The 16,563-nt window shown below is 38.0% G+C and overlaps 1 protein-coding gene across 4 annotated transcripts in view; it reads left to right on the plus strand.

The window, feature by feature from the left end:
• Positions 1–16,563, plus strand: part of DROSHA (drosha ribonuclease III) — a 107,433-nt gene that overhangs the window by 6,657 nt on the left and 84,213 nt on the right. For 3 of the 4 annotated variants that reach the window (XM_006907113.3, XM_015585734.2, XM_015585733.2), the window contains 6 exons: positions 3,121–3,213; positions 6,626–6,736; positions 6,970–7,201; positions 10,973–11,114; positions 12,996–13,150; positions 16,110–16,190. In XM_006907113.3, the coding sequence (XP_006907175.1) occupies positions 3,121–3,213; positions 6,626–6,736; positions 6,970–7,201; positions 10,973–11,114; positions 12,996–13,150; positions 16,110–16,190 (814 nt within the window). The remainder of the gene's footprint in view (positions 1–3,120; positions 3,214–6,625; positions 6,737–6,969; positions 7,202–10,972; positions 11,115–12,995; positions 13,151–16,109; positions 16,191–16,563) is intronic. The other variant, XM_006907114.3, reaches the window with a different exon arrangement.

Genomic DNA, 16,563 nt, shown 5'->3' on the forward strand with positions numbered 1-16,563 from the left:
TGGTGTGTGTGTGTGTGTGTGTGTGTGTGTGTGTGTGTGTGTGTGTGTGTACACAAAATTTTTTGCAAAATTTTATGTATATGTATGTTTTTCTATAAGTAAATCAGTAGCTTGGTGTGAATCTGTTACCCAAAAGTCTAAGACCCATTGGTTTAGATGGAAAAATAAAAATACACAGGTAGTGATTGTATTGATATTTATTTGTACCTTCAGTGAACTCTTTATATTGATGAAGATTTGAAGTTTTCCACTTGTTAAGCTAGTAATGGTGCTTCTCTTTCTGTCTTCTGTGGTGTGCCTTCATTGTCTTGTAGAACTTCTATGCTAAAAATGTTTGAGCTTCCCAAACCAGATCACTTTGTTCTGTGGCTTTGTAGAGAGCTGGTCTTGGCTCCTGTGCAGTCAGTTCACTTCTCGGTTTCCATGCATTTCTCATGGCTGTCTGTTGCGCTGAACATTTTGCCAGTGAATGGTGGTGGTGAGTCTCAGCCCTGAAGAGAGTAACTGGTGCTCGAAAGGCGTTGTTACCTCTCCCTGACGCCAGTGGAAGGTAGAAGGTTTCTCGCAGAGGTGACTCATTTCTGGTGAGCCAAAGCTGACTGAGAGTTGGTAGACTTTTACATCTTTTCAACATAAATTACTGTTACTGGATCAATTTTATTCTTAATTATTCTGTGACAGACTAGTTGACAGAGGCCTGTGATCATTTATTTTATAATTTCATGATGAAAATCTAAACTGGATTTTGTTAATAGTTTGATTCAGACTTTAAAGCGATTGTTAGTAATCCTGTCTCTGGAGAAAGATTTTGCTGCAAACTTCAATATTCTAGATAGTGTGTGTTTTTCTGTTTGGGGCTGGTTAAATTAGAGCTTGAGTTTTTAGGGCTCTGCTGTAAAATCCTAAATTTTTCCATCCAAGCTTAGACTTGAAGTTCCGTGTTTGTTTGAAGAAACTCAGATGTCTGGTAAACTGAGGACATCTCTCAGTAAGTGAAGTGCCCAAAGAATTCCTGTCAATCTCTGCTATTCACTGTGGGGAACTACAACCCTTTTGCTGTGAAGGACCTACTTAGGCAGTTGGCTCATCTTTCTAAGTGGCTTTTATTTATATTGGAGTTGTTTTATGACGTCGTACTTGGGGCGTTCACCCTAGAGCTGCCTTAATGTCACAGCCACATTATAATTGGCTCCCTTTGGGGTCTTAAGGTAGAGTGTCAGTCACCTGTCTTATAGGGAATGCTTCTGTGAAATAAACACGAGTTATGTGAAGTCTTCATATAACTTGTAGAAGTATATTGGAGAAAATTAAAAACTTTCCAAATGTATGCAGGAGATTATGTTAAGTTTATGTACATTCTGTAGTGTCCTCTGGCCACTTTTCCCCTCGCTTCTTGGGGTAAGTGAATCTATCCTATTTTGAATTCCATTTCCTTCCCTTTTTTCACCTCAGAAATGTGGTCGAATAATACTTAACAAGATTGTTTTAGGGCAAACGATGTCTAGAGGAAGTTTGTGAGGAAGTGGATATATGTGTTTGTTATCATGAAAGATCAGAGTTACTATGGGGAACAGGAAGAGAATCAGCCACAGATGTAATGCACTGAACATCATGTTTGCAGCATGGTAAGGAACTGTGCAGTGGCTTCCCATTGCTGAGTAATGCTACAGCACAGGGACCCCTATCACTGTCCTGTTGAGTATGGTGTGTAGCCATCAGAGAGCTATGTACCTAAGGAAAACCTTAATGCTCACAAATGAGGATGAGTCTTTGGAAAAGTAACCCAAACATTGTTTTTCTTGCTTTAAATGGGTTCATCATGTAGTGTTCCTACTGTGATTTATATAGAAATTGGTCTTTTCAGTTCATACCCACTCAGAGGTAGCAATCATCATCAGCAGTGCTGTTTTCGAATGCAAAATTCTATTGCTTACATGTTAAAAAGCAAACAAAAAATTAGGCATATTCTCTAAATAGAGTTTTTATTTGGTAATATAGCATTTTTTCACTAGTCTAGCCATTGCAAATTATATTATATTTTTGTCATGTGGTACTGCTCACTAGTTGGGATTTACTGCCTAGAAGTAAACTAATTTTAGAAGTGTATCAAGTAAAGTGTATAGAATCCAGGCTCTGGCTACTCTGTTTTGGACAGCTGGTATGTGTATGCCAGAATATATTATTCAAAGGAATCTTCCTTGAGGAAGGAGTGATCTTTAAATAAAAAAACAATTTTCATTTTAATATCTAAGCAGTCACAGATGTTTATCAGTTTCGTAAGTTCTGATTTCAATGTATTTGTTATATTTCTTCTATTTGGCTGTAGGCTGTGGATAGTTTGAGCTCAGACATTTTGATAGTCTTCTTGCTGGACTCAGGCCAATATAGCATTTTTTTTTTTTTTTCATTCTAAGATCAGATGGTTATTTCTCTTAGATTTAGTTCTGATTCAAACACACTGGAGTTTTGATTTTTGTTCCAGATCTTCACTGTACTTATTAAATAGACTCAGAAGTTATTATTATTATTCTCTTTTTATATTGAGTAAACTCAGAGTCTTCAGAATTTTTTTTTTCAGATAAAAATAGTGCTTAAGTAAAATGACTTATAGTCTCAAGGCAGTTAGTGATAACTAGAACTACAACTCAGACCTATAACCTGTAAAACCTTGGAATGCTTTCATTTTAGAACCTTGTTCTAATCTTTACTATAAAAGCTTTAATTTGCACTTATTTGATGAATGAAATTGATAGTTTCCTAGAAATCAATAGGCAGTAGAATCGTTTAAAGTTTTCCCTGTAGGTTAAATAACCAAAGATTGGCAGATTGGAAGGTCTCTAGAGAAGATTATAATAAAATCCTCTTTGTTACTTAGCCTCAAGTACGACTTCTTCCTTTAAAGAAAACAGCAAAAAAAATGTCCAAGTTAGTTAACTTCTATAAAGTGAAAAGCTCCTTTATCCTCTAATAATTGAAGGATGAATAAAAATGTCTCATAGAGAATAGTGTCTAAAAAATTTTTAGGCGATGTCCATGTACTTAGAAGATGAATTCAGTGAAAAGAGATGGTGTTTTTGAGTCTTTCTGTTGAAAACAGCTCTGTGTATTAATTCCTTTAAGAGAGCGAGAACGGGAGAGACACAGGCACCGGGACAGCCGAAGATCACCATCTCTGGAAAGGTCCTACAAAAAAGAGTATAAGAGATCTGGAAGGTAAGCAAGGTGTTCACACTGAAAGAAATCATAGGATTTTCTCTTTGAATTCAGTTTTGTGCTTATGCTAAGTATCAGCCAAGTCTTCAGAAATGCCTGAGAGTCTTCTAAAATGCCCTGTGAAAAGCTGATATATCCAGTAACTTAAAAACTTTACTTTCAAGATGTATTGATTAGGCACAAGGAAAATCTTGATAAATTTCTCAAAATTAGAAATTCTATGGGCCACCGTCCCTGACCTCAATTACTATAAAAGTATACATTATCAATTCAAGGTTTAAAAAAAAAAACCTTGGAAATTTATAATTATATTCTTAAAAGTGCTTGTTTCAGAAAAACGCAAAATTGTAGTTACACTTAATTTAGGAAAATGACATTGAGATTGCTATAAACTAGAATTTACAGATATAACCAATTCTATATTGAGGAGTAAAATTCATGGTCTTATATAATGGTAATTAAGAACAGCACTCTGGAGTCTGACAGATTTGGGGGCAGTTATTCTCTTAACTTTGTTGTTGGGCAAAGTTACCTAAACTTTTAGCGTCAGTGTCTTTGTCTAAAATAAGGACAGTTATACTTGCCTTGAGTGGCAAGGACTCATTGAGATAATACATGTAAAATATTTAGAACTGGGCCCAAAATTAGTGGCAAATAAATGGTAAATATATGTATATAATTATTATCTGATTATTTGGTTCTGAATATTGGTAGAGTATGAGAAAAGCAGAAAAAGAGATTCAAAGATAAAAGAAATTAATGAAATAGAACTACAGCATCATAACAATATTTGTACATAAATGTAAGACTTTTGAAAGGTAATACAATTTAAAAAGTGGCGAATCAAGAAAAGAAAAATGCACATGCCATTAGGTATGAGAAAGATTATATCATTATTGGGATGAAGGAGATTTAAAAATTATAATATGTTGGTGTGAGTACAGATATTTTATTTTAAAAAATTTTAAACTTGGATGTGATGGGTTGATTTTTATGAAAACAAAAACTAAAGGCTTCACACTAGAAGCAGAAAATTTTAATAGGCTAATAACCATGGAAAATATTGAAAAAGTTGAATTTGTACCACCTGCAAAAAAATTTCAAACTGTTCTAGAACACTGAAGAAGATGAATGGAAAGTTGAGCTCATGCTGTGAGAGCAGAAAAACCCAGATGGCAAAACCTAACCAATGAAAAGGAAACTAAAAAACAGTCTCTCTTATGAATATGGATATGAAAATACTGATTAGTATATTAGCAAGTTGTTTTCAGTAGTGTGTTAAAATAATAGCATTCTGATATTGCATGGATAGATAAGTTAGTATTAAGAAATCTGTAACTAATCTTTAGTATCAAAATTGATAGGGTTTTCTGAGTACCTGCCTATTAGACATTTCAGATAAAATCAGTATTCATTAATGAGTAGAAACTCTGGTAAACTAGGAATATAAGCAGACTTGTTTAACGTTATGGAGAACATTATCTCATGATGAACACTACTGACATCATCTCAGAAGAACCAAATTTAATGTTGAAACCTTATAGGCCTTTCCATACAAGTTAGAGAAAAGACAAGGAGGGCCCATTACCTGTCATTGTCACCTAACATGATATAACTTAATTAAACAAATGAAAACATTGCGTTACTGTGTGTCCCAGGTATTATACTGGTGCGAGTGTTACAGTCGTTAACAACAGTCCCCACTTTACAGGAATAAGAAATAACTATGAGAAGTGCTTTTGATAGAGCAATTACATGTTGCTCTGGGAATACAGCAGTGAAAAACTCATCTAGGGTAGTCATAGAGAAATTGATGTTTTACTGATACATGAAGTATGGATAGGAATGCAGTAGGGAAGGGATGGTGGGGGAGAGAAAAGAGCAAGTGTGAGAGTTGCAGTGTGGAAAAATGCTCTGAGGTTAAGCCTGGAGGATGGGAAATGAGTTAAGAAGGCTTTTGTAGTAATTTGTGAAAGAAATAATTGTGCCGAGACCTGGGCAATGACAGTAGTAATGGGGAAAGGTAGAGGTAATTGAGAGATGTTGATTAGAGTCAGTAGGATTTGATAACTGACAGTGAGGGAAGAAGACTCAGCAGTCATCACCTGTGATCTGGCGTTCTCCACTGAGGATAGAGAACACCTAGAAAGGCAAGTGGACGACTTCAATTTGGGGCATGTGGAATTCGAGAATCTGTGAGATAACCAAATGGAATTATCTGGTAGTTAATTGGATATATAGGTATAAAATTTAGCAAAGAGATCCCAGATGGAAATACTAAGTGCCTTGGATTCGATAAGGTTAAACTAGGAAGAGTTCATTCAGTGAGGAAGGGCCTGAGGAAGAGGGGATGAAGGAGGAGATAAGGATAGGAAAGACGTCAAGATGCTGCGTTGGTGGAAATCATCGAGGACCAATTTGAGGTTGGTGATTTCTAATGCAGAGTACTTAAAATCTCTTCAGTCTAGTGGTTTCTTCTCCAATGCTTAGTAGCTTGTGGAGGAGGCAGACTTGGATTCTGTAAGTTCTAACTAATGCAGTAGATGAGAAAATAAAAAGATGTAAATACTGTAAAGGAGGAAAAGTTATCATAGCTTGTAATATAACATTGTTAAACAATTTCGTGTGCTTTGTCAGCACGTATACTAAAAAGACAATTTCGAGTTTGAAATTGGGACTGCTTGAAACACTTGTCTAAAAAAGATGTCCTCTTTTGAAATGCCCCCTCAAAGTGTTAAAAAAAAAAAAAAGGAAAAAAGAATACTAATTGATGTTCACAACATCAAGTTAAATGAGATACTTTTTTCATTAAAATGGCAAATGTAAAAAATAATCATGAAGACAGGATGTGTAGAAATGGGAACTTGGTATGATTTTGATGATAGTCTAAACCAGTACTAGTATTTCCTATCTATAGAGAAGACAAGAAGAAGTACATGCACACACTTTGTGTGAAATAATCTGACAAGTGTGTTCATGGTAGCATTGTTTACAATGGCAAAAAAAGAATGGTAACCTAAACGACTGTGATCAGATTTGTTAGAGTACGGTACATTCATATGAAAGAATAATACGCATTTATTGAAAGGAGATAGACTTGTTTTTATCCTTTTTAATTAAGTTAATATTAGTATTTGTGGAGATCGGAATTAGGCAAAGTGGAGATTCATGAAGTAGTCGTCTACAAGTAGGCTTCCAGAGATGGTTAGGGATGCTATAACTGTTTCACTCCTGGATTGTGGTCCTCAGGCTGAATTTATGGCCAGGTTGAGACCATGTTTTGTGAAGTCTTTTTTTTTTTTCCCCCCCTTGGCAAAGCAGGATGTGGAGGACTCAAAGCTAGTATTCTCATTGTTGAAATTGTCTATACGTGGAGAGTTACATATGATTCCTAAGTATCTTTCTCTTCTAGGAGTTACGGTTTGCCAGTTGTTCCTGAACCTGCTGGATGCACACCAGAATTACCTGGGGAGATTATTAAAAATACAGATTCTTGGGCCCCATCCCCGGAGACTGTGAATCAGTAAGTAGATCTAGGGTAGGGCCTGGGAATTTGTATTTTTAAACAAGTAACTTCAGGTGATTCTGATGCCACCAGACTGGTGTTTGGGATTCGCTGGTTTAACAAAAAGTAAATATGGTGGTTTGGCATGGCATTTTAATTTTAGGTAAAAAGTGAACTGAACAGGTGAAATAGAATAGTTGTACAGTGGAAGGACATTTTTAATAATTAGCCTCCTTCGCCCCCTTTTGAAGTCGCTCCCCAAGTAGGGAGAAGAAGAGAGCCCGTTGGGAGGAAGAAAAAGACAGATGGAGTGACAGCCAGAGCACTGGCAAAGAGAAGAATTATACCTCAATCAAGGAAAAAGAGCTGGAGGAGACACTGCCTGACAAAAACGAGGAGGAGGAAGAAGAACTTCTTAAGCCTGTGTGGATTCGATGTACCCACTCAGAAAACTACTACTCCAGTGACCCCATGGATCAGGTGGTAGGTGTGAAGTAGGAGAGAAGCTGTAGACCAGGGTTTCTCAACTTTGGCACTGTTTGGCATTTGGGCTGGATGATCCTTTGCGATGAGACCTGCCCTGTGCATGTAGGATGTTGAGCAGCGTCTCTGGCCTCTTTACTGGATGTCAGTAAAATCCCTTCCCTGTTATGATAACCAAAGCTGTGTTTAGTCTTTGCCAAATGTCCCCTGGGTGGAAACCCCCGCCTCATACCATTTGAGAACCACTGCTGTAGACAAAAGCTGTTTTACAAAGGCAAGCGTGCAGTAGATTAATTAAAGTATCTCTTCATTCTGCATTTATTATGACACTGCTAGTCTTGACACTGGTGGTTTTGTAAGCTCTCACTCATGACTACTTTATGTAGTTTGTGGGGGGTGTGTGTGTGTGTGTGTGTGTGTCCCCAAATGTGAAATAAGCAAGAATTCGAGTTTGTCTCTTACAAGTCTATCCTTGACCAAAGATAACCATAGGAAGTTTCTTGTGCAAATTGGCTAGTTTGTGGAATGGCAGGTGTGGTCACCCTTAATGGGCTCTGGGGAGACTCAGTGCGCATGCTGCTTGAGACGGGGCTCACAGGGCTTGGCACGCCTGTACTCACTGCCATGGTGGACTGCACAAGCTCCTCCATGTGCTCGCTTCTCTTTTCTTCCATCTCCATTTTACTTTCTATCATTCTTACTTTTTTTCCCTCTGTTTCTCCCAATAGTTGTTAATACTTCCAACCCATTAATTTAGGCATATTTGCCACAGAATAGATGCCCAGTAATGTTCATTGATTAAATGAAAGAATAAAAGAATGAATATCTGTAGATTTAGGACATGTGAGGTTGGAGATGTTAGATTTAGTGCATGGGGTCAGTAAGAGAGTGTTCTGTTTCTTTGAATTTTGTGAAAATAGCTTTTACTCACATTGAACCCTTATTTATGGGGACTCCTCTGTCTTTGGAAAAAAGGATTGAGAAATTTCTCATAGTGGTATGATACTTTACTTGATAAATTAGAGTAGGGTTTTTTTTTTTTTTTAATTTTTATTTTATCATTAGTTTCAACAGTACATTGGTTAGACATTTATGTAGTTTATAAAAACGATTCCCTGGTTGCTCTCTCCTCTGGCTCTCCACCTAGCCATTACCTTACTGCTGACTGCATTGCCTGTGCTGTGCTCCCCATCCCTGTGACCATCTGTCAACTACTAATTTGTACTTCGTTAACCCTTCACTCCTAGTCATAGTTCTTGTGATACAGGTCAGGGAAGGCTCATATACTGAGACTTTTACGGTGCCAGAACTTCACCCTATGCTTCTCATATTATCTTATTTAATCCTCAAAACATCTCTGAAAAGAGGGTATCTAGCAGTTAAGAATGTTGCTGTAATATAGTAAGCACTGCATAATGGCATTTTGGTCAATGATGGACTGCATTTATGATGCGGTTATAAGATTACATGGAGCTGAAAACTTTCTGTCACCTAGTGACTTTGTGGGCATCGTAATGTCATTGTGCAATGCATTAGTCATGTGTTTGTGGTGATTCTCATATAAACATAACCCACTCAGCTGCCAGCTGTATAGAAGTATAGCACATACACTTATGTATAGTACATAATACTTGATAATGGTAAGAAATTATGTTACTGGTTTATGTATTTACGATATACTTTTTTATTATTATTTTGGAGTGTACTCTTTACTTACCAAAGAAAAAGTTTGCTGTAAAACAGTAGTCCATGTTTCACTGGCAGCAGCCTCATATATCTCATATTTACTGCGTCTCTTGCATGCATCATTTTTTTCTTGTGCTTGATTTAATCCAGTGTTGTTTGGAACAGTAACATGCCCTACAGGTTAGTAGCCTAGGAGGAACAGGTTATACCATCTAGCCTAGGTGTGTAATAGGCCATATTACCAAGGTTTGTGTAAGTGCATTCTATGGTGTCTGCACTATGACAACATTGTTTAATGATGCATTTCTCAGAACATAGCACTTTGTTTATGCTGTGCAGACTGCAAGAATACTTGACTTATTGAGACTTAGAACTGGGTTTATTTTTTCAACCAGATGTCTGGAGGGAGGCAGTGGCCAGTGTTTGTGTAGTGGCTCCGTAATGGCAGGGCTTTAAGTTGACATCTGCTGTCTTTCGGAGCATCCACCACAGTTGCAGGATGACTGAGCAGGTCCACGTGTCATGTCTTTAAACACCTCTGTCTTACACAGCAGACATAGGACGCAGAGGGCAGTGTTGGGTGGACTCTTCCTCTAGTAACTTCCCCAGGCTCCCACAGATCTTTTCTCCTATCTTTTTCTAAAACTGTGTCCTGTGTCGTCTTCAGGGTTTCATTTTTCATCACTGCCATAACAAATTTCCACAAACTATGGCTTGAAACAACACACATTATCTCACAGTTCCGTAGGTCAGAGTCATCTTGGGTCTCAGCAGCTAATTCAAGGTGTCTTCCGGAGAGAATCTGTTTTCTTTCTCATTCATATTGTTGGCAAAGTTCAGTTTCTTGTGGCTATAGGTTTGAAGTTTCTTTGCTGGCCTGCAAATAAGGGCTGTTTCTATCTTCCGGAGGCCATGTACATTCCTTGGTTCATGGGCCCTTTCTTCATCTTCAAAACCAGCAGCGTGGGTCAAGGTCTCATGTGCTTTGAATGTCTCGCCTCTTCTTCCATCACACCTCTGACTCCCACTTGGAAAGGTTCTCTGCTTTTAAAGGCTCATATTATATCAGGCCCACCCAGATAATTCAGGGTAATCTCCCCATCTCAAATTCTGTTACCTTAATCACTTCTGCAAACTCCTTTCTGCCATGTAAGGTTTCCAGGGATTCAGTTTCCAGGGATTAGGACAGGGACATCTTAAAATAAAACAACAAAGTTGAAGACACTGAAGTTCAGAGAATTTAAGCAGGCAGAACTTTTTTTTTTATTATATTTTTATGGGTGTATTGAAACTCCAGTGTAGAAGGAAGTTAATAAACCAGCCCCAAATTTGCCTTTGCGTCTTTGTCATCTGGTGCAGCAAGGTGGTCTGGGTGTCAGTGCGATCGCAGCATCACCAATGTCGGTAATGAGGTGGGACTGAGGGAAAGCAAGTACCTTCTTTTGGGGTAACTGCAGATTTTATGATTTCTTTAATTTTTTAACGTCTGAAAGGTCTGGTTCTCCCATTTTGAAATTACTAAGTCAAAGAGTGTGGACATTTAAGATGATTTTCAACCTGAGAAGAGAGTGGGGAAAAGTGAAGAGCTCCCTCCAGGAATGCGTTGTGTTTGTTGAGAGAGAGAGAGGTGGGGGCGGGGGGAAGGGAGAGAGAGAGAATATCCCTGTGTTTATGAGGTATGTGTGTGTGTGGGGAGATGTATAGGATATTTCTTTTTCATCATTGGATTAATCTGAAAGATAGACTACCAATGTAGACTATCAGTGATTTTTAGTTGGGGAAATGTATGCTTTTTAGGAGGGTGTCACAATTTTTTTTGTCATATCAAAAGGGCAAAGATAAACAATTCTAATGTTTTTGAATGTTGGCAAAGTGCATCTTCCTGAGGACTGTGTCAGCCAACTATGCGTGATTCAGAACATCATTTGCCAGCACTGCGCATTTTGTTTTTAAATGTTTGTTAAATTGAGGGTTGATAAATGGGACCTTTCTGTTACAAATCTTTGATTACTTATGAAGTCTTATGTCTCTTTGGTATGACTGTTTTTTTACATAGTTTTAATACCGATCCTTTATTTTTCAAAGGGAGATTCTACTGTAGTTGGAACAAGTAGGCTTCGTGACTTATATGACAAATTTGAGGAAGAGTTGGGGAGCAGGCAAGAAAAGGCCAAAGCCGCTAGACCTCCATGGGAGCCTCCAAAGACGAAGCTAGATGAAGATTTAGGTGAGTCAGAAGTTACTAGACCAAGATCCTTGCTCTTTTATTATTGCTTAATCCCGGACTTTTGGGATGTGTCCTTGAGAGTCCCAAATATAGATTTACCCTTTTTCATTTTATTTTCCTTAATTAAAGTCAGCAGAATACATAGTAATGGAACTTTCTTCTTTTTTATCTTAGTCTTCCTCAGTTAACATTCAGCGGAATATATGAGAGATCTCATTTGCAAGGCACAGTAACAGTTGTGTCCATTGTAGAATTGTCTAGTCTTAGAATCAGAAGGGACCAGTCTAGCCTTCTACTCAAAGCAGGAGCCTGTTCCTGTGCCTCGTGCCTCTGACAGGCAGGCATCCCCTTACGGCCCTGTCCACTGCTGGGGTGCTCCTGTTTGATGAGGAAACGCTAGCTACAGCCCGGCTCTATTTGAAGGTTTCTCTCACATGGACAGTTTCCATTAACATTCTCATATGGTGGTCTGTTTTTTCATGTGTCCGAGATTCCAAGTAGAAAGTAGACGGCGAGATCTTTGAGGATAGAAACCGCTTATTAGTATTTTGCATCCTTAGCCCCTAACAGAATGCCATGCGTAGATGAGACATTCTCTGTGCCTTTTCCTGTGCGTTCTCTGGCTCACCTCTGCCCACCTTCATTGCATCTCCTATACTGAGAGGTAGTATCCATGGTGGGTAAAAGCAATGACCGAACCAGCTGGCCTGGGTTCGAATCCCTGCTCCATCTCTTGAAATGTGATCTTGGGCAAGTGACTTAATCTCTCTGTGCCTCACTTTTCTCATCTATAAAAGAGGAATGACAATAGCATCTTTCTCCTGCAGTACGCTTGACAATACGACTGTGTAAAGCTTGGGTTTTATTACTATGCTGTACTACATTAATCTCTTGTAGGATTAATCTAAGTTCTAGGTCTGTTTTTTTTTTTATTGTGGTAAAATACACACAACACAAAATGTATCTTTTAACCATTTTTAAATGTGCAGTTCAGTAGCTTTAAGTGCATTCACATTGTTGTACAGTCTCCAGAGCTCTTCTCATCCTGCTAATCTGAAACTCTGTACCCGTTAAACAGCAGCTCTGCATCTCCGCCCTGCAGCCGCGCTGGCAACCACCACTCCACTTTCTGTTTCCATGAATCTGACAGCTCTAGGTACGACGTATAAGTAGAATCGCACAATATTTTTCTTTTTGCGACTGGCTCATTTCACTTAGCATAATTCTCAGTCAGTTTTTATTCATTCACTTCCAAGGACTGAAATCTTTTATGGCTACTATTCGGAGAAAAACATTTAAACTCTTCAGTCTGGCATTCAGAGCCCTCAGTATGGCAGGCACGACACTTCATCCCCTCACCTCTTGGTATTTTTCTGGCTCAGCCAGAGTCCACACATGCTCTTGCTTCCGTGCACATGCTCTTGCTTCCACAAAATATGCTTTTCTGCTCCTTCTGTGTTCCTTTCCTCTTACCTCCTCCTTATCAGCCCAGCCCCACCTTACCCCACCTCCCTGCCTCGGTCATGTGATCCCTGCCCGGAAATCTTCGGTGACCTTCCCCGCTCAGAGGGGACTTGATCTTTTGTGAACTGCTGCACTTTTTTGAATATGAAACTCCGTACTGCTGCTGTGGTTTGCATTTTCTCTGGCATTGTTCATTAAGTCGTTCTGTGTAAAAATCTTTGTTTGCTTCCCCAGCTAGATGGGGTATATTATTTCTCATGGTATTGCTGAGCAGAGTGCTTGGTGCAGAGTAGGCACTCAAATGTTTGTCGAAAGAATAAACAACTATCCTTACATTTAGAGGTTTGGGTCATTTGAAAGTCTCTATGTATACCCACTTTCAACTTCTCTCCTTGTTTTTCCCCTCGCCTCTATTAGAAAGTTCCAGTGAATCTGAGTGTGAGTCCGATGAAGACAGCACCTGTTCTAGCAGCTCAGACTCTGAAGTTTTTGATGTTATTGCAGAAATCAAACGCAAAAAGGCCCATCCTGACCGACTTCATGATGAACTTTGGTACAATGACCCAGGCCAGGTGCGCATGTTTTTATGCTCTTGCTGTGCAGGTTGCAAACCCACACACACATCACATTTATGACTCCAGGCTCTGAAGATGCATGTTGGCTCGTACGAAACTGAATTTTCCTCTCAGGGCTGTGCACCATTCTTTGGAGCTCATTTCTTTTCGGCTTCAGAGTTCAGCTCCAAAGCATAAGCACCAGAGCAACTGTTCCTTGAATCATATTTGACATGTTGGTAAATCCTGTGTTAGAGAACAGGATAATGGTGCTGCCTCATTAAACTTGTAGAAGACTTAGAGGTCTTTTTAAGAGCAGTTCATCTGGAAGGTGTCTTGCAGCCATATAGTAAACAATGTCTTTAGTCCTATAAGACTTCATATTTCTTAGTCGATAATAGCCACAATTCCTTGTAATTCATTCTAAGTTCTCTTCCTTGTTAAGCATGCTTGAGCTAATGATGTCATAGCTGGACATTTTTTTCTACTTATCGTTTTATTATGAAGTAATACATAATATGAAATAATATCTTTATAGGGGATTTGTATTTTACAAATATAATAAATACAAAAATAGTATCTTTAATGCATTATGAAGTTATTAAGCACAGTAAAACATACACCTATTAAAAGATATCTTAAACTTTATATTTCGCAAATAAATTCATACTATTCTATATTAATATGAATGCTCTTCTGGCGATAGATGACAGCTATCTAAATTTTTTTTCCGATAGAATTAATATAGTTAGAATGCTTGACAGAAGTGTACTTTTTGGTCCCTTTTGCTTTCTTGGAATTGAGCAGAAGTGTTTACAATTGTCAATGTGTTTTGAAACTTACTTTGATATTTTAATCATGTATATGATCTACCTGAACAGCTTTAGTGAGTTATAATTCACATACCATACACTTTACATACTTAAAGCGTACACTTCAGGTTTTTTTTAGGATATTCACAGAATTGTACAACCATCTTCACAATCTAATTTTAGAGCATTATAATCTCTCTTAAAAGAAATTCTGTGTCCATCAGTAGTCACTCCCCTGCCCCTCAGTGTGGTCTTTTTAATGGACTGTTCTCCTATCAAGAAGCCTACCCGTTGGCTTCTGTTAGTTTTTATTCCTATCCAAGATTTACCAGGGACTTCTATATAGTCTCACCATTCCGTTTACTGTTTTTGGTTTTGTGTTCTCTATATAGTTGAGCCTTATAAAGGGCTGATCTACATCGCGGCCCAGACCCTGATAAAAGGCAGGAATGTAGGATGTCTTGTCTTTCCCCCTGGAAATCAGCACTAAGTGATTTTTCCACATTGTGATTAGCATTAGGAGTATCTGTGACTTTTGAGGGAATCCCATTATATCCAGCTACTACTTTGGATGATGTCTTAATATGACATTTTTTTTAGGTAGCAGTGTTATTCCTCTGCCATACTACCAGGAGCTTTAGATTTCTCCAAAGAATAGAGGAAGTTACAATTTTTCCCTTTTTTATTTCTTTTCAAAGTTTTACTGAGATATTTTCATTGGACACGATAAGTTACAAATCTCTACACCTTTAAAGAACCATGTATGTGTGTATGTATATATATATGTATATACACATATATATGAACATATGTGTTATCATATGTGTTACATATATATAAATACATGTTTTGTTAATACAAAGAAGGTAATAAATGGAACTCCATTTCCTCAGTCTCTAAAATGATGCTGTAGTTTCTTTTGTGATTCAGTTAGCTGTCTGCTAACTGCTGTCCCTACAGGCCCCTTTTTGAAGGGAGACTTGGGTGGACAGTGATGCTGGCTGAGGACTGTTTATATTGAGTAAACTCATGAAACTGGCTTTTAAGGCCCTTTAAGAATTTTACCTCGGTTCGGCTTCTGTGGTCCTCGCACTCACATAATGATCTGTCCCATTTAGATGGCTCTCACGTCCATGGAACGTAACAGGCTTTTTTCCTTCTCTTTTTTTTCTCATGCTGGTGCCTCATGTAGAATAGCCATCTTTTTCTGTCCTGTTCAGCCCTTCACATTTCGTCTCTGTGAAAACAGTGGTATTTTCATCTGGACTGACCTTTTTTTCGTTTTCTTTAAAACTACTAAGCATATCATGTGTATGTTATTTCTCCTATCTAGAATAAATTTCCTTGCGTACAGCAGGTCCTTGAATAATGTTTCATTCAATGTCATTTCGGTATAATGTTGATGATTTGCCCTAGGAACTAAACTCTTGTTATATCCATTAGCCTATGGTAAAACTTTTTTTTTTTTTTATGTTGTTTCACTGCATTTCCAAGAACCAACAATGATGTTAAGTGAAGACTTACTGTACATGGACCCTGAGCTATTTATCCCCCACAACAATGCTTAGCAGTCATCTTTCTATCTAAGAGGCATTGAGGAATTATTCACTGATTAAATTGCATGGATGGAATTCATGGCAGTAAAATGAATTCCGGTGAAAAAACAGACATAGACTCACCTGCTCAGTGTTGAAATTTTTTTCTGGTTCTAGTAGGCATTTTCTTCTCTCTGCTTCAGGTACCTTTATGTTTCTTTTTTGAAAACATTTAATCTGCAGGTTACTTTCAAAACACCGTGTGCTCCTTCAGTATACAAAATATGCTTTTCTTTTGTGAAAGAGCCATTTGTCCTGAAAGAGGAAATAGGAGAAATATACTTAAAAGTGGTAGGAGAAGATGGGGGCAAACAGTGCGCTGACACTGATATTTTCTGCCTGGCTGCACAAGTAACTCGGGAACCCAGCGTTGTCTCACAATTTCCTTTCATCAGACAATATGGACAGTTTGCAGCTTTATTAGTTTTGGAACATCCGTTTAATCTTCTAACCGTGACAGCCTCTTCAGAGCTTCAATACTTGTGACATTAAAACCCACACAGTTTCTAAAACATCATCATGTATGGTGTTGATTTTCCCCCCAATAAAAATTCCCTTTGTTCCTGACAGATGAATGATGGACCACTCTGCAAATGCAGTGCGAAAGCGAGACGCACAGGAATTAGACACAGCATTTATCCCGGAGAAGAGGTAACTGGTTGTAAGCACCAAGAGCCTGAAAGTGGACAGATGCTGTTGCTGTTCTTTTCCCTATAAATGAAATAATACCATTGAAAAAGTCTTTTTATATTCCGTAATAGTCTCTGTTGCTAATAATTGGAGAAGAAAAGTATTTGGGTTTGGAGTTGGAGTGGGGAATGTTGCCAGGGAAACTCAAAAGTTTAAAATAGGCAAGGGATATCTGAGGTTTTTTTTTTTTAAAATAGGCAAGGGATATTTGAGGTTTTTTGTTTTTTTGTTTTTTTTTTTTAGTTTTAAGTCTCCTAAAACTGTATGTATTATAATTTCTTTCATGTTTTCATTACAAATAGTTATGAATTCCTCTGGGGAAATGATCTCACTA

Source organism: Pteropus alecto, unplaced genomic scaffold (assembly GCF_000325575.1).
Source record: "Pteropus alecto unplaced genomic scaffold, ASM32557v1 scaffold152, whole genome shotgun sequence".
Taxonomy (NCBI): domain Eukaryota; kingdom Metazoa; phylum Chordata; class Mammalia; order Chiroptera; family Pteropodidae; genus Pteropus; species Pteropus alecto.